Genomic DNA, 18,419 nt, shown 5'->3' with positions numbered 1-18,419 from the left:
TGCCATGAATGCTGATTGGATGGATGGAAAAGCCTCCTTTGAGCTTGTGGGCTTGTCAGAGTATCCATTGTTGTTCTGTGGTTGCTACGGAAACTGTCCGACAGTGTAGATGGCGGGTTCTAGAACAGCTTGCCCCAGCCCCTTGCCCTCCACAACAAACCTCACAAATGTCACAGGGGATGGGTCTTTGTGACACCATGTTCTTTTAGGCATGACAAAAGAACTCTGTCCCTAGCACCCATTGTCTACTGACAAACTCCAACTTTATCAGAATCCCAGTTCATTTACCCACATTAGTCATGTTTGTTTAATTTCAAGCACAGTTCAGTAAGTTCTTGATTTTGATCACACTTCTTCATCAGATCATGAAGATGATCATTGATGATGAGGTCCTTACTCGAATGTCAACTTAATACCACCAAATATTTCTATGGTTGCCAAGTGGGACAGTTTTGGTTATATAATTGTAATTGAATTTTTTTTCAGAAAGACTGATTAAGATTGTTTATATTGGCACAGCTGTGCACTCAAGCAAGAACTGGAAGCTTGTTGGTTACTGTTGTGTGTGATTAACAGCTGATGAGAATAAACATCTGTCCCCAGTGCCATTAGATAAAGGTTATTATTTTTGTGCCGTCATGCAGCAGATGTCATTTGTCAAGTGCTCAGGAGCTCCCAACCCCTCCTCCTTTTTTAATATTAAGTAAAACAAAATATGAACACACAGGGCAGTGATAAAGATGTATGAAGTGGTGGGGTAATAATTCTCAGTGTTTCATTTCAGGGTCAATGTTGCCACTAGAAGTCCCCAAGAATCAAGCCCTGCTGTCTTGAGTGAACATTACTCAGCCTGACTCCTCGACCCGACACGCTGCTCTCTTTCAGCCATGGCTCACCATGCTGCCCTGACTGCTGGGGCCCTGCATAGCAGCAGCAGGACTATGAGAGGGCAGGGGGGTTAGACACGTCAGATAAGGCAGGAAGAGTGGGGAAACTTTTTAGAGATAGAGAGAGAGAGAGAGAGAGCGAGAATGGAGAGGATAAAACAAAGCAGCACCACTGCCGGGGTGATGGAATGGACCCCGGCCCCGGATCCCCCCTCTTCTGCCAGCCCTGGGGGGTCAGAGCTGAGCTGGGAGGGAGGCGGAGGAGGAGGAGGGGAGGATGACTTTCAGAGCCAGATGGATGAGAGGGGGATCATCGGCCTGGAGGAGACCCAGGGGGAAGAGCTGATGCTGGGCTCGGGAGAGGAGCTGGGTCCAGACGAGGACAAGTGTGGTTCATCCCTGTACATTGAAAAGGTGAGGGCTTTACTTCTTGGTACTTGGTCCTTATTATTCTTTATTGTATGGTCTTTGCCTTGTGTGACCTTCACTTTGCGGCACAGTTTACATAGAAAAGGGTCATTACAAGACTGTGTTATGTATTCTGTAGGAGGGCCTACATTGAAACTTAAACATGTCACATGTTAACTGATGTTTTTGGCTTGTTAATTCTACTTTTAGTATGTATATATGAAAAACCACCCTCCCTGCCGTGTCACTCTGTGTATGACACTCTATGAAACACTCTCCTCTATATCTGTGCAAATGGTATGTTTGCCCCCAGGAATCCCAAGGAGAAGGGCAAGAGTGGGGTCTGGGTGAGGAAGAGGAGCAGGGTTTCGGAGATGAAGACGAGTGGGATGAGGAGCAGGAGCAGAGTGAGATGTGGGACACAGGGACTCCGGAACCACACGAGGGGCCCCCCATGACCATGCAGGATCTGACCTTTAACCTCAGCGAACTCCTCGACTCTGACCCAGCTGAAGATGTCCCAAACACCCCACCCAAATGTGAGTTAAATACCGTTAGATACAGCTTTAGGGTCCTGTGCTAGAATCACAAGTTCAAGAGAGTTTCAGACCCGCCATTGAGGTGTTTGCAGAGCAGAGCTTTACAGTGCAGAGCTCAGCCTCTGTCTCGTGAACTCTTTTATCTGAACATTTACTTTTGGTTATGTTTGTTTGTTTGTTTATCTATTTGTTTGTTTGTTTACTCCTCTACAGTTGAAAACCAGTATACAGAGGGCCAGGACAGTGCAGTCTTGCAGGAGTGCTGGACTGAGGATGAGGAGCTGCATAGGGTGGAGAGGGAAGGAGGCGTGAACCGGGTGACTCAAAGACGGAACTGGACTACCTCACAGAGAGACAGTCAGCTGGATTTGATTGAGGATGAACTGCCTGCATCTGAGTGGGAGGAGTTCCAGGATGGCCCAGCCTCTCAGGCCAGAGCCATGATGCCTGGGTCGAGACCAGGCCATAGTAGTTCAGAGTATAGGACTGCATCTAACGGAGTGGAATGGCCTGAAGGAGAGAGCATGAAGCTAGAGCTGCTAGGCGAGGCAACTGGCGATCACCTGACCCCAACACCCTCCCCCAGGAGAAATCAACTGCAGGATGTTCAGGAAAGTCCCCCGCCATCTCATTCAGTCGGCAAGTCTGAACTCAAGCTTGGACACAGGAACAACTCAGAGTTTGAACCAGATCTTACACTTCCAGCAAACTCACATGGGGAAGGCAAACATTTCATTCAGGAAAGCCACGAGTCCTCAGATGCAACATTTTCTGAGGCTGAACTCAGGGAGTCACCGTCCAGATCATCTCCTAGCAGGCCAAATCATCACAGGAGCCAAAAGAACAGGTCTTCAAAGCCAGACCTTCTGGCTGGTGGAGAGACAGCGGGGCACCCACAAGTCTTTAAGGCCAAAGGTGGTGCACAGAAGGATGTACACAAGACATCTGGTTGCACAAGACACTCTATTTCTCCTCCCTCTGCTCCTCATACTGTCCCACAGATCTCCCCTCCTTCCCATCTCCTACGCCTGTCCTTGGAAGATCCGACCGACTTCCATGGCATTCAGGAGGAGAGGTTTCCAGACGCTTCCTGCGCAGAGAGCCTCCCAGACTCCAGTGTGTGTCATCCCCGTCTAACACCTTCTCCACGGAAAAACAAACGTGACTCTCAGGAAAGACCACAGCACCGATCTGCGACCCGCTCTGAGACTGAGCTCAGGATGTCACCTTCCAGGGCGCCTCCTAACAGGGCTCATCATCATCGCAGGAGCGAGAGGAGGAGTCCCGACCCTGCTCACAGACGCACAAGCCCTGCTGACCACACAGACGTCAGGCAAGCCTTTTAATATTTTAGCAGGTTTTTTTTGCATCAGTTTAACCTATAGGCCTTAGCTATCTTGCAATGTGTACTGACCAAGTGCAGTAGATGACATGCAGGCATATCATGTAAGGCTGAGTGCATTGAGGATGATCAAGTCATGTCCGTCGGGTCACTTGTTTATTTCCCTGTAGAAGCAGTTGTTCTAAGTAGTGCTTGTGATGTATTCATTACAGACTTTTCTCTTATCTGGCTTATCTTTCCCTCTGGGAAAACCCTTTCAGAACTAGTTTCTAACGTGATTAAGATCTCACTAATTTCACTCCGATTTATCCAATGCCAGCGACGGCGCTACACCGGGGCTAAGGGGTGCTATTGCCCCGGCAAAAACATGTGTAGCCCCAGTTAAGCCCCTCTAGCATTTAAGCACTGTTTTGCAAATGTCGAGGATGATTTGAGAAATGTACCAAAGCGACTGAGAAAAACTGTAAAAGTTCCGTTCCAATACAATCCACGCTTGCGTGTTTGTACTGCGCCTGTACCCCGTTTGCCCTGTGCTGTGTGTGTGTGTGTGAGAGAGAGAGAGGGTACAAGAGGGGGGAGTAGGCCGTAAGGTGAACACTGTTTTCGTTTCAACCCGTTCCACTGTCTGGCATCTACACAATCTTCAGCTCATAAAAAAGAAGGAGTCCTGCTAACCTACCAAAAAAAAGTTCGTCGCTTAAATTCCAGTCGATTGTCGATATGTCTTTGTTTTATGCAGAACTAGAGTCTTCAGAGCGTAATAAGATTTTGCCCGGGAGCCGTGGCACGGTTCGACACGTAATCACGTAATCACACCAATGAGAGGGCTGCTTTTTTGTCAACATAATGGCAATATGGCGGCTCCCGTGTGGTTAGATTCAACGTTAGCGATAGAGGAAGACACCCGAACATCCTCAAATGTGGGCTAAATTGATTCTTCCATTCTGGATGTCCAGAAGATCATGGACTCATTTGCACTTAACCACAGCAATAGACGCATCGTCCTAGTGTAAAACAACTCTGGTGAGTTTTTTTTGTGTGTGGAATCATCATAATGTAAGTTATGATGTTGTGATCCGAGACAATATTGTCAATGCATAGTTGTTTGTTTTCATTTATTATGCATATGGAATAAATACTTGTTGCATTTTGGATGTATTGTCTGGTTATGGGCAGGCGCATGGTCGCTGTCCGGAGCTGAATGTCACCTTTGCACGCACGTGAAACATTTCCGCCATTGCCGCTTGTATTACATTCTCGTGCTGTGTATCATAGCTGCTTTCATTGGGGGAAAAAAACAAGAACCTCTTTATAAAGTAGGTGACGTCATGAAAATAAATCATTTTCTTAGCTACCCCACGTATCGGTCAAGCCCCCCCTTAGCACCGGGAGAGAAAAAATCCTGCCGCCGTGCATGTCCAATGCACAAAAAAAAACATTACTAATTGCATAATGAAAGTTTGATAATAGGGCCCTTATAAGATTACCCTGCTTTTGCACTCTTAGGGGTTTCACTGCATTCTTAAGGGTATAGGCCAGAATATAGAAGGTACTAGACCAGCCTTCTAACAATCAGCATCAACACTACTCTACTGATATGAAAACTTTTTAAAATCATATCATTTAATAAACCCCATAAATTCACTGAATTTGGCAGCAGAGAAAACCTGGGACTCCACACTTAATTCAATTGAGGGCTTCTGGACTGTATCCAGGGGAACCAGCCAGAGAGCTGGGCAGAGCAGGACTGTAATTCATGATGTGAGACTTGGCCAAAGCTTTCTATCCTGTATTCTCTTCCTCTTCAGTCTTCCTGTCAGTGTCCTTAAATAATTTGTCTGCTCTTCACCAGGCGAGGAAAGCTCACCCACCCCTTCCCCGACTTCTCCAAAGTTCAGCCTCGTGTGCGCTTCCCCAAAGAGGGCTACAAACCCCCCAAGAGTACGTGCTCCCTCCGGCAGATGGGAACGTCCCCTGAGCCCCCTATGGTCTTTAAGTCTCCCGCGGAGATCGTCCGAGAGGTGCTACTGAGCAGTGGCGAGGACCCCGAGGAGCCCGTGGGCCCCGGTCAGGATGGGCCCCGGCGGCCCCTGAACCGCACAGTGCCTGAGGACTTCCGGGACCCTCAGCAGGCCACCTCTCTGATGCAGCAGCTGCAGGTATGCTGAACACAAAACGCCACTAAGAGTCTCCCCGGCTTCGTCACGCTGCCCTCTGGGTGGACACACAGTTTACTTTGGACAAAAGAAAGGGTTTTGAAGTTTCTTTAGCATGCAATACATATTTTACATACACACCTGACACACACACACACACACACACACACACACACACACACACCTCTGTTTATTGAAGGCCAAGTTGTGTCAGACTGAAGTTTCAGCTGTTTGAAGAGTTGACAGTTATGAACCAGGAAAATTACAACTTCTTTCCTTTCATTTCAACCTAGCCAGTCTGTGCGGAGCCAGTATTGCGGTTTGAAATATGTAGCCAGTGGCAAAGCAATTAGCTTTATGGAATGTTTATGTGGCTTTCTGGAATGTGATTGTTTGGAATAGAATAGTGAATACTATTTCTCTCTTTTTCATTTAAGTAAAACTGTCCTCATCTTTGTGACAGGAGGATTACAAAAGACTGCTGACAAAATATGCTGCGGCAGAAAATACGATCGACAGAATGCGCTTGGAGGCTAAGGTTTGTTTATTTGTGTGTGTGTGTGTGTGTGTGTGTGTGTGTGTGCGTGTGTGCGTGCCTGTCTCAAGGGGAGCTGTGTAATCATGTGCACCGCTTTCTGCTTGCATGTTTACATGTAAAGCGCCCACATGAGTGGCTTCATTTGAATTCGTCTGGCACGCAGCTCCTACTCAAGCTCTCACTCCAGGCCCTCGTCTGCCCGGCTCTTCTTCACCAGATGCATGCTCAGTGTCCCATCGTCTCTGGACCGATTTCATGCCCCTCTCTAGGCTCCTCTCTGTCCCTCTGTCTCTCTGTCTCTGCTCGCCGCTCCACGTGGCCGCCCGTTTTGATATCGCCTGCCTGGGCTATTTTTAGTCCTCCCTGCTCTGCATATGAAGCTCCAGCCGCCTGCCTGCCTTGGCACAAAGCGAACGCAGCAGCCAGACCCCTTTTGTGCACCGTCACTGATTACAGCCCCAGCATTCCAGGGTGAGGGTGGGGGGATGGGGGGTGGGACACAGTGCCTACTCCCCTCTGGAGGCAACATCCAGAAACAGAGACTATTTCCAGTGTGTGGCCTGGCAGTGACACCCCCCTTGTGGTTGCAGAGACGTACTGAAAATTGCAGGCTCTAAAAATGTTTCTGTGTGGGAAGCAAAACAAGCTGGTCCTAGAGTAAAGCCATGAGGATCCTGAGTGGAAGAACTCTAGTCAGCAATGGGAGATAGATGTGTTTAGAAAGACATCCTTAGAATAAATTCATTATATATTATATTAGGCTTTTCCTGAAGTTGTTTCAAGTGCTAAATGTTTTGGCAGAGTGCACAGCCACCATCAGGGCATCCATACATTCCACAGGCTTTGCCAAGTGTGTTTTTGTCAGTGCTGTGTCGATATTATGTTAAGTCTTTTATTGCTTCCTGCTGGCTTATGTGAAAGGCAGAGTGAATATTAGCCGGTCCCCTGACCATTGGCCTGTTTACTGGCTAATTTCCCCCTAACGAGGGAGGTCATGTGATCTGTCCTGATCTGACCGGGGACGAGGAAGTAAAATCATATGAGCCCAGGGGGCCACACTTCTGTCAGTGGGGCAGTCATGCACGCGTCCAACACAGCAGTCATGTGTTTCTACGAGGGACAAGCAGGAAGTGGTGTCGACAGTAGTCTCTGTCAACACCATTCATGTTGAAAACTGAGATCCTTTGCTATTTATGTACCAAAATAAACAGATACACACACCCACCCACACACACACACACACACACACACACACACACACACACACACACACACACACACACACACACACACACACACACACACACACACACAGCGTACTGTATTACAACTGACCTCATCAGAGTGGCAGCCAGACAACACACAGTAGGACCTCTGCTTTCGATGTAAGCAGTCGAGTGCACTCCACCTGCAGCTCAGAGCGACGGTAGCACACGCTAATTAAATCCAGCTTACCCACAGCGCCTGTCCTCGTCTCTCGTCCATACCCTCCCGCCATCTGTCCCCTTGCCACTCTAGACCGACTAGAGTGGGAGGGAAGTGAATGGTACTCCAGTTTAATCCCCGTCCTCTCCTCCCCCCTCAGAGGAGGCTGAAGGGAGACCCCTTTCCTGTACATGGAAGAACCTGACAAGTTAGCTGAAGCACCCGAGGGATTTAACAAAGGAGCATTAGAAGGGGTTGTTTTGGTTGCCGTTGACGATAGTTGGTGTTGTTAGTAGAGTGAGTGTTGCAGCTGATGCTGCAGGGCCACCGTGTGGCAGGTAGGGGGCGATGTTGATGGCAGGCAGAAGGGTCACTGAGGGGTGAATAGGCATGTGATTTACTGTCTGGCACATGCTTATCAGGGATAGACAGCCACACTGCCACATTTGGCTCCATCTGAAATCTGTGTAGGCGTGTCTGTGTGCCTGTTTGTCTATGTATCTGTTATACAATGTAATGTATGTATGAATGTATGTATGTACAGTATGTATGTATGAATGTATGTATGTACAGTATGTATGTATGTATGTATGTATGTATGTATGTATGTATGTATGCACGTATGTATGTGGCTCTGTACATGCATGAATAAGTGAATAGATTGGGAATGTGAAGAGATAGATTGTATGCGGCAGTGCGTTTCCACACATTTCCAGTATATGATCATCATTCAGCAGTAACACACACTTGGCTGTTATCAGGCTCACTGGGTCATATATGAAATTGCCTGTAAAATGCTCCTTTCGTTTGGCAGGGTTTTATTAGCCAATCAGAGCGCTAGCTGACTGCGGAGGTCTATCTCCCTCATCTCCTGCAGTGGTCACTGGGAGGTTCTAAATCACTGCAGCACAAAGGCTCCGAGACGGGGTGGGGGCAGGGAATACAATTTATAGCACTGGCCCTTTGCACACACCACTCACACTCCACAGTACACACACACTCACACACACACCCACACAAACGCTCACACACACAGCATTATTTACACTCCTCATGCGGCACTGTGCATACAGCTTTGCCATGCAGACAGATTGCGCGGTGCTTGCAGGCATTTCAGATCTGATTTCCATTCAAGCTGATATGGCTCCCACAGAAAAGGTGGATATGGAACAAGGCACCCAGTGTGTTACTTTGGTATGGCTAAATACCTATCCAGCAGTGGAATAATGTTTTACATTAGGGAAGAGGTATTCAGCGCAATCTGCTTGGTGAGTCTCAGACTCTGTCGAGTGCCGGTTAGCCTGCTAATTGACTCTGTGCCGTGCCTCTTTTCATAGCCTGCAGTTCCAGAATATTCCCAGCTGCCTGTAATGAGCTGCAATAATATGTTCTTCTGCAGGTTGAACTGAACTCGGACCCACCCAGGCCAAGCCACGCCATCCAATCAGGATCCGTGAAAGAAGGGTCAAAGGTCATGACCCTTACGTTTCCACAGTTACAGAGGGCTAAGATGGATGCACCTCAGCAGAACCCCCAAAGGTCAAACTCAGGTAGAGGCCATCGTCCTGAGTATTTCAGAAAATGATGGTCATCTATGCAGAAAAATACAAAACTGCCTCACAGTGTTTTTTTTATCATTATTGGTCTCATTAGAGATATAAATGCGAGCATCAGTTTAAATGCAGTGAGATTAAGCTTTCGTTTTTTTTTTTTTTATGTGTTAGATCATGAAGCTGTGTCCCCAGCCCGCCCCTCTTCTGAGGAATCGGCCTCGTCCAGACAGAGGGGTCTGCGCGCCATCGAGCAGCTCGCCGCGGCCCTCCACTTCCAGGTCCAAAGGTTCCACCTGCAGGTACCATAACCCTAGAGTCATGCCTTAACCAATACTGCTGCATGTTAATATCTGATTATTGAAACATGAAGGGCTGTTTTAGTGCTAGTTAGTAAAGCCCCACTGCACGTAGGCTTAAGTGGTTGACTGAAAGCTATTTTTCCCTGCCAGCTCGACACATTTGAGGAGCTCCTGAGACGAGGTCAGCTGAAAGCACATGAGCAGATGAAGGTAGACATCTCGATCCACACATTTCACAAATGCAACATTTTTTTAATTAAAGCTACTGCTGTTTGGGCTCTGTAAACCATGTTATTGCAGCTGTAGATGAGATATGCTGATGTTTGACACCAGTATTTCTGATCTGGGTCTGTAGACGGATACATACAGCTACTGACATTTTCTATTGCTCTATCCATAACACAGCCTGCAGCATGCCCAGTATCTGTACTGAAAATAATACAGTTCCAAGCTTAAATGTTAAGAAGAGAATTATAATGATGAAAGGATAATGAAAAGGGAAAATAGTAATGAAGGTTGTGGTGATGATGATGATGATGATGATGATGGTGAGGGCAGTGATGAGTTTGAAAATGATGCTGCTGAGGCCTCTGCCCCTGTTCCTGCTGCTGCTGATCATGATGAAGATGACGATGATGATGGTGGAGCAGGCCTGTGTGGGAAACCTCTGATGTTGTGTTGTGCTGTGTTGTATCCTCAGGGCCTGTGTGAGCTGGCTCAGGGTCAGGAGGCTCTGGAGAGGGCCTACCTGGCAGCACGGGATGAGCACAAGTTCCTGCAGCAGGGGGGCAGCAGGCTGCCACCTTTTGACCCAAATAGGTGAGAGCAGTTTGCCATTTCTGTGTTTGTGTGTGCGGGTGTGTGTGTGCACAGTTGTGCTTGTGTGTGTGTGCGCAGGTGTGTATGTGTGTGTGTGTGTGTGTGGGTGGGTGTGTGTGTGCACTGGTGTGCTTTTGTGTGTGTGCGCAGGTGTGTATGTGTCTGTGTGTCTGTGTGTGTGTGTGTGTGTGTGTGTGTGTGACTGCGTGTGCACAGGTGTGCTTGTGCTTGTGTGTGTGTGCGCAGGTGTGTGTGTGTGTGTCTTTGGAGACTTTTTACCGTCTGCCCTTGAATGACTGGTGAGTTATCATTGATTTCCTCAACATTGATAATACATTACATGCACACTCACACAGAAGCACTTGTGTACTTCACAGGGACCTTGAAGGGCAGATTTTCCAGTCAGGGATGAGACTGGATGAGCTGAAGGAGTGGGTGGAGCAAACACAGCAAGACCCGCCCATGTCCGAGCCTCAGCCCCCTCCACATCCAATCTCTCTGAGCCCCAGGGAGGGCGACGCGTTGCCACGCCCACAGGTAGCCTACTCTCTGCTGTCACTCAAACACTGCGGCCCACAGTGAGATATGGTGCTGGAGTAAGAAGCATGCAGAACCATTCCCCTTGTGTGGCAATTATGTCAAAGAATATTTAACCCCTCTGGGGTTGGACTCTCTGCTTCCCTCTCTTTCTCTCTGTCACTCAGTGTGTATGAGACACACACACATGCACACACACACACACACTCATTATAACTACTGTGATTGAACCAATGATGTCAGTGAGTGGAACAAACCATATTCAGTGTGAACACCAGGTGGTGCTGTTGTGGAGTTGTCAAGGGGATTCTTGGATCTTATATGCTCTGATCTACGTGCAGATTGGACTCAAACCCATGACCATGCATCATGTGTCATTTTGTTGTTATTATCTATCCTAAAACATGAAAATCAATGCCTTTAGACCACTTTATATAATAGTTCCTCCTCTCTCTCTGTCTGCCTCCCTCTCTATCTCTCTCTCTCTCTCTATCTCTCTATCTCTCCCTCTCTCTGTCTCTCTGTTTCAGGGTCCAGTGTGTGTGGGAGATCCGATGGCCGTCAGGGTGGAGGTGAGCTCTGTGAGCGGAGCAAGCGAGGGAGAGATGGAGGAGGAGGAGGAGGAGGAGGAGGAGGAGTCGTCGTCGCTGCCGTCTCTCCTCCTTCGCCCCCTCCATCAGAAGCGCCAGTGCGTGGAGCGGGACTTCAGCAATCTAATGGGCCAGTGAGTCCACTGAATGACCTACTACTCCCCACACACACACACACACACACACACACACTCACAGGACATGCTGCATAGCCGTCAAGGGTAGTACCCTTGCGTCTGACATTGCATCCCCAAGCGAGGCTGCAGAGTAACTGGAGTCCGAACAGCCTCTGGCACACAGTACACATAGTGTCACTCATTTACCCATGCAGTGTGACTTAGAGAGAGAAAGCACATATGGAGAAAGAGGAAGGACTCAGCAGTTGTCCATTTGGTCCTACGGGAACGATTACAGTGCATTTAGTCAGCTACACCCAAAAGTTTTCTCACATTTTGGAATTCTTGGCCTGAGTTCACTGCAGTTCTTTCAGTGGAAGAGCAAGGGGGATGTATGCAGTCAAGTCTGGGAGAGGAAGACAAGTAAGTTAGAGGATGATACATTCTCGTCCATCTTGCAGCTATCAGAGCTTGAAGGAGCTGCCGCAGGTCCTCGACGTGGCGCCCGGGGTCAGCCGACCCATCACCCCCGAGCCAGATGCCCCTCCTCCCCCGGGGGATGATTGGATGGACTCAAGACAACGCTGGCGGAGGGACAGTGAGCTGGACCAGAGCAGCCCGTCTCAGCAGTGAGCGCCATTTTGTTCCCATCAGTTTCTTTTACACGATGGTGTCCTGAGGAGACAGAATATGCTTTCTTTGAAATAAATTCTACCTTGGAATGCAAACTTACTACTACATTATTCATCAACTTCATTATATATTCATATTATGTCATACATAGTCATAAATACATGCGTTTGTGTATTGTGGTTAACCAGCTTTAAAAGTGCAAAGTGTTGAAAGAGAGAATGAAACCGAACACAAATTCTGCACAGACAATAATTCAACTGCAGAAGGGTGCAGAACTGAATGCACTCTTGGCAAACCTCCATAGACCGTTGTTGATGTTGCCTTTTCCTAGGAAGCCCACCCCAACACCGGAGCCGTCCCCGGGGCCCTTGGGCGAGTCCCAGAGCGACAGCCTGGTGGAGATCCCGCTGGAGCGCTGCTCCTCCTACCCCGGAGCCCAGGACGTCTCCAGCCCCGGCCGAGCCTCAGGGAGCAGGAGGTCGGGCAGCGGCAGCCTCTGCAGCCTGGGGGAGGGGACAGCTAGCGCCACCACAACACTGAACAAGAGAGCTTTCAAAGCGCAGTCCAGAAGTACCAGAGCGCCCTCTCAGGTCAGTGCTGGTACAGCAGCAGGTAGCATACTGCTACAGATTAGCAGGACTTTGCTCTTGGCTTCCTCCATCATCTGTCCTTTGTGTGTGTGTGTGTGTGTGTGTGTGTCAATCAGTTTAGTTCAATGTATTCAGTTTAATTCAATTCATTTTCATTTGTTTTAATCCTTATTTTTATTCATTTCTAATTTACCCGGTCAGCAGTACCCACCACCTGGGTCATCATTATTTCACCCCAATGTGTCTGTCTCTCTCTCACGGGTCTCTGCAGGATGGTCTTCTGTCCCCAGAGACCGACAGTGGCTTTGTGGGCTCGGAGAGCAGCCGCCTCACTCCTGCAGTACGCAGTCCTCTCCAGCAGGGGGAGAAAGCGAGGTGAGCTGATCCTTTCCTTCAGCAGCCTGTCCACATTAGAACTCAGGCTTCTCACGTGGGTTTGAACAGGAAATCAACAGGAGTTGATCTTGTGTGCACACAACATGTTTAACATGATATCCATTACATGATATCCATTACAGTCCATTTGTCATCCCTCGGATCATTTGCATGCAAATAAGTTGGAGGTTTTGTAAATCTGACGGGTCCCCATTCGACCAGTGTGAATTGTCCCTGCTTCCCCCTCACTACAGGACAATGCCTCTCGCGGAAACAGAGGAAGCTGAGAGTTCTGAAACAGTCACTGACTCGGGGCGACCTCCCTCAGGCCGCCCCCCACAGAGGCCTCTTTCTCTGGGGCACGCCTCCCGGGGGAGTGTGGGCTCCGCCGGGGCAGCGGGAGGAACCCCCACAGCACCTCAGAGGAGAGGAAGAGGAGGAGGAGGAGGAGGAGGAGGAGGAGAGAGGAGACCGGCTCCCACCCCGTCCTCCAGCAGCTCCCCCCAGCGCTGGGCTAGGGAGCCACTGGAGGCCTGGGCCAGCAGCGGGGGCAGTGAGAGTGAGTACAGTGAGAATCGCACACACTGACACAAACACACACACACACACACACACACACACACAAACACACGCACACACTAACACGCACACACTAACACACACACACACAACAGAAACAGAACCAGAACCAGACATTGAACTTCAGCTCACTGGCAGTGGTAAATTGTAGATTAACATATAGGCCTATTCATCCATGTAAATGTATACATACACCCTCCTGCACAGTAGGTTTAAACACACACTCAGTGTTTGGAATGGAGTTCTGGTCACAGTGCAGTAAGCTGAAGGTTTGGGTTTGCTCTTTTCCCTGGAAGATCATAATGATGCCCTGCTTAAGCTTTGTCATTAAAGCTTATATTTTCCAACTAATCTTATTACTCGTGTGCCTCCCCATGCTCTCTCTTTCTCTCCATCGCTCTTTCTCTCTCTATCTCTCTCTCACACACTCTCTCTTTCCTGTGTTTTACTTTCTGTCTCTCCATCCATCTCAGCCCACTCCCTGTCAGGACAGGAGGATAAAGAACAGAACCTCCAGTACTACCCACGATCAGCCAACCAGCAGCCAGTCTACCGGAGAAACTCCTCCCTCTCTGCGCCTTATCGCCATGGCGACCACCTGAAAGCCCAAAGTTCTGCCCCGTTGACCAATCAGTGGTGAGTTGTGTGTGGGGGCTGTCATGGCGATGTGTGGCACAAACAAGCAGGGAGATTCATGACTCCCCTCTGAGTGTATCGCCTGGGCTGCTTTCACTGCAGAAGGGAATGGCAAAAAGAGAGAAGAAAGGAAAAACAAGTCAAACGCATTTAAACAAATCTGCCCCCTAGTGCCGCAATAAATGCCAGTGCCGCAAATGGGACGGCTCCCCCAAATGAGCCCTAAGGAAAGCCCCCTGAGACTGATCCAGATGTCCATACTCTGCAGAGGAGGAGATGAGGAAGGGTTAGCTCAAGCTTCCCTTCAGAGAAAGATTCCAGTCTTAACCAGTGTAGGATATTGCAACTACGTCGCAGAAGAAATGATCCTAATAGTCCCCATGATGATATTTATTTATCACAAAGAATACAATATGCTGTGTAAAATGGTACAAAATGACGCTACACGAGTGATAAAGACATTATTGTTCATATTTTCAATAGAGAAATCTAAAGAAATAGATTCATCTTGATTTACTTGTTAGTTCTGTTATATTTAGCATTATTATCACCTCATGATGTTCTGAGATGTTCAATCTGTTGTTGCCCTCATTCCATTACAGACATTGCATCTTGGTTTCTGTAAATTGGAAATCTATATTGGAGGTATTTTGAGAACTCTGGTGTGGTGATTTAACCCTGCATGGTGGTAGTGAGTGAGTGTGTGTTTGTGTTTGTGTGTGTGTGTGTGTGTGTGTGTGTGTCGGGTGTGTGTGTGTCGGGTGTGCGTGTGTGCGTGTGTGCGTGTGTGTGTGTGTGTGTGTTTGCGTGCATAAGGTGGGCACATGGCATGGTGTGGAGTAGATGCTATGGATTGCAGTGTGTCAGTCTTATAAACCAGGACAGCAGCATGTCAGTCAAATAGAATTGTCCTTAACAACACAGGTCTGCACGTGTGGCTTTTCCTTCCCGGTCAACATGGGTCTCCATCTGGAACTTTACAGCATTAAAGAAATTCTATCAGAATTTGGGGATGTTGAAAGGGATGTACTCATCCCTTTCTAATTAATATTTGTGTGTGTGTGTGTGTCTGTCTGTGTGTGTGTGTGTGTGTGTGTGTGTGTGTGTGCGCACCCACGCTGCAGTGAGGCCCTCCAGTCTCTGCAGGTGGAAGTGAGTCGACTGAAGGAGTGTTTGGAGGGGACTCTGTGTGGGCGCCTCTCCCCCAGCTCTGAGCCATCCTACCCCCACAGCCCTGCAGCACACAGCACCCCCTACAGGTACACTCCTCACCACTAGGGGTGCACTATCATGAAGCCCCAAAGGGTCCCAGATTGGACTCTGCACTGTACTCTTATACACTAGCTGTGGTGCACTGACAACACTCGAGTTTGGTACTACATTGCGAATGCATTTTCGTCGTGCTTTTTTTATTTGTCGTGCCTAATATTTTATTAGAGGTACATTTAATAATGATCAGTGATGTCATAGTGCCATAGACTACATCATTATCAGCTGTAGTGTATGTGATTTACATTGTGTTTATTCATTTTATGTATTTGTTTATTTATTTGTTTGTTGTCCTTGTTAAGAGCACCTAAGCGGAGCAGCAGAAGAGAGGAGGGTGGAGTAGAGAGGAGCAGAGCGGTAGAGGAGGAGGTGGTGATGAAGCAGGAGGAGAGGAGGACCCAGAGAGCCATCCTCAGACCCAGATCAACGTCCACGCCCCGCCCTCGGCCAGACAGTGAGCGCAGACACAGACACTTAGACGTGTGAAGAAGTGCCTAGCCTAATGCTGCAATTGACAAATTCATAGTAAATGAATGTTACTGTAAATTAAGTTGACTTGGACCACCATCACCTATTGGCTGTTTTTCCTGTGATGTGGTACCATGGTAACTGCCACAGTAGTGCTCATGTGATGACACCTACGCACCTACTTATATGTTCCACCTTCAACGCGTTTCATAGGCCATGTACATAGTTGCTTTTTCATCGCATCCCATGGGAGCTGTGATAATGTTTTTTTTTTGTCATCTCCAGCTACAGATGATTCTGGGCATGCCCAGTCTGAACCTAAACATCATTCACTGAGATCTACCCCACGACCTAAAGCGCCACCCAGACGAAGTAGGCCTGAGAGGCCATCGACGAGGGAGAGCAGAGGACGCCATACCTGTACGACACAAAGTTGGATTTTTGTATTTTTAATGTAATATTAGTATCCCTTTAAAGATCTACAGATGTCAAGAAGAGTTAGTAATAGCTCAGCGTGTTGTGATTTATGAAGCTGAACACCGTCGTGAAGTGTGAAGTGTGTGAGCTCCATGTGTTGTTGTGTGTCATTTGTTATCAGGCCAGCCCCTCAGGCAATCTGCTGTGGCTGAAGACGTTGTTGATGCCAACCAGAGGAGGAATCTGGGCACCGTTTGTCACGGCTGTGCCTCAAAGCTCAGTGCCAGTCCAGGCACAGCTCACGCAGGTGAGGAAAGATTATACAGATTATCACTTTCATTCTGTCTCCTCCTCTCCCTCTCTCTCTCTGTTCTTTGTTACTCTCTTCAGTTACATCCTCTCACTTTCTCTCTCTCTCTCTCTCCCGCTTGCTCACCCCTTTGCTCTTTCTTGTCACTTCTGGTCTTTCTTGTCACTTCTGTTCATATGCTCCTGGTCCCCCCCCCCCCCCCCCCCTCTTGTGTGTTGTAACAGCGGGCCTAGAGATGCGTGGCAGTGGGAAGCGTCCCGGCCGCTCTGACCCTCAGTGCAGCCCACGGCATGGAGCCTCGGAGCCCAGGAGGAGCACTGCTGTTCAGACAGGTCAGGCATCCATAGAGGCCCTCAATGAGGCCTCCAGCCTCCAGCCTCCAGCATCCACTCTTTTAAGTCTCAAATGAGGAACATCTCATTCATTTGGAGTTGACTGTACTTGGTCATTACTTGAATGTTAAAAGGTGTTAGATGTTGAAGGTGCATTTGAGATGGCGTTGCCATTGAACATGGCCTTCAGAGTAGCGAGTGTCTAAAGCTGAGTCTTGGCACGAAAGATCATCCAGTGAAGTGAAATCAAACTAGAATCGCTTTGATTTTATTTGATTGTTATTAAACTGCAGTGGGATGGTGGTTTGAATTTCATCACGGCTGGTTTTGTCTTTGTGAATTGCTGTTGCCGTGCGTCTCAATATGTCACACCCATGGACATGAACGCCCCTCTCTGCCTGACAGACCATCAAACAGACAGAGATCCCGGCCCATCCTCCAGACAGCCCCGCTCAGAGAGCTTGCCACACAGAGAGGCAGGGCGTATGTTCCTGGCACCTCCACCCGCTGCTGTGCTGGGCAACGTGCCCCTGGTCCAATGTGTGCCAGTTTATCAGCCCATGTTGTGAGTTACACACACACACACACACACACACACACACTGGTAGATGAAGTGATGAACTGATTTACTGATTTACTGACTTAAGTCCTGCATGAAGGTCCTGTGTTTTAATGAGAGCTCTGTCAGGCCTACCTGAAATGCTGAAGCTGTTCTGTGTAAAATGGTGGGCCTGGGGTTAATGTTATTCTGTATCATGTGTGTGTGTGTGTGTGTGTGCTTCTCTAAAAACCTTGTATGTTAATACTAGAGGATATTTTGTCTTGCAGCAATGAATCTCTAAAATGCCTATGTGTCTGTATTGAGTTGTGTCCTCTCTTTCAGTTTTTGGGAAAGATTGTTGATATTTGAGTTCAGCAACCCTCCCATCTGTGATTCTGCAGGTGTTGATGGGCTGAGAGTGTTTATGTCTCTTTCCGTGACACTACGTTTGTTTCCCATTTACTAAGCCAGAGCTGTGAACAAACACAGAAGTTTGGACAGTTTGCAATTTACTGAATTTGACCAAAAGTGTGTAGGATTACGATCACGGACTTCAATGTGTGTCATGCATGTTATTCATCTCTTGTCTTGTGCCACAGTTACTACCCTGGTCCCATGATGAAGGCAGCGCCCATGCCATATGTCTCCGTGGGAACAGAGCGACCCAGCCAGGCCAAAGCCTACCGAAGCCGAGAGCGAGAGAGAGAGAGAGAGCGTGGACAGTCTCTCGGCAGCTCTCTCGACCGAGCCATCATTGCTGCTGCCAACATGAAGAGCTCCTCCAAGCGCATGGTTCGGAACCTTAATACCAGCCTCCAACATCAGAGGGCGCTCTCCCAGTCCTGCCTATACTGATTGAGGTTGGAGTCAGAAGGGGATGGGCTTGTGGCCGCTAAAGTCGGATTTTGATCTCTCTGAAACTGAGGACTTCACTGTTGTCAACAAGAACTGATTCAGCAATGTAAACATCACTAAACATTTGCCAATGGTAGCATATTGTAGCATATATGTTTTGTTGCCTTTCTTTTCACAGTAGCTATAAGAGCGTGTCAGTGGGCAA

The 18,419-nt window shown here is 48.3% G+C and overlaps 1 protein-coding gene across 1 annotated transcript; it reads left to right on the top strand.

The window, feature by feature from the left end:
* Nucleotides 1-1,031: 1,031 nt before the first annotated feature.
* On the top strand, nucleotides 1,032-18,214 carry akna (AT-hook transcription factor; the record flags this gene model as incomplete). The annotated part of the gene is made up of 23 exons (XM_080847148.1): nucleotides 1,032-1,301; nucleotides 1,609-1,834; nucleotides 2,048-3,167; nucleotides 5,029-5,335; nucleotides 5,796-5,870; nucleotides 8,695-8,845; nucleotides 9,020-9,147; nucleotides 9,298-9,357; nucleotides 9,848-9,966; nucleotides 10,344-10,503; nucleotides 11,034-11,227; nucleotides 11,671-11,838; nucleotides 12,174-12,432; nucleotides 12,704-12,807; nucleotides 13,062-13,366; nucleotides 13,860-14,022; nucleotides 15,147-15,281; nucleotides 15,594-15,745; nucleotides 16,045-16,179; nucleotides 16,358-16,483; nucleotides 16,711-16,818; nucleotides 17,224-17,383; nucleotides 17,959-18,214. 23 exons carry the CDS (start codon nucleotides 1,032-1,034, stop codon nucleotides 18,212-18,214), a joined length of 4,881 nt encoding a protein of 1,626 aa, XP_080703274.1.
* Nucleotides 18,215-18,419: the final 205 nt, after the last annotated feature.

This window comes from Sprattus sprattus (assembly GCF_963457725.1).
Source record: "Sprattus sprattus genome assembly, chromosome: 11".
NCBI classification, from domain to species: domain Eukaryota; kingdom Metazoa; phylum Chordata; class Actinopteri; order Clupeiformes; family Clupeidae; genus Sprattus; species Sprattus sprattus.
The sequence above is the reverse complement of the archived record's forward strand: the minus strand, read 5'-3'. Positions and strand labels throughout refer to the sequence as shown.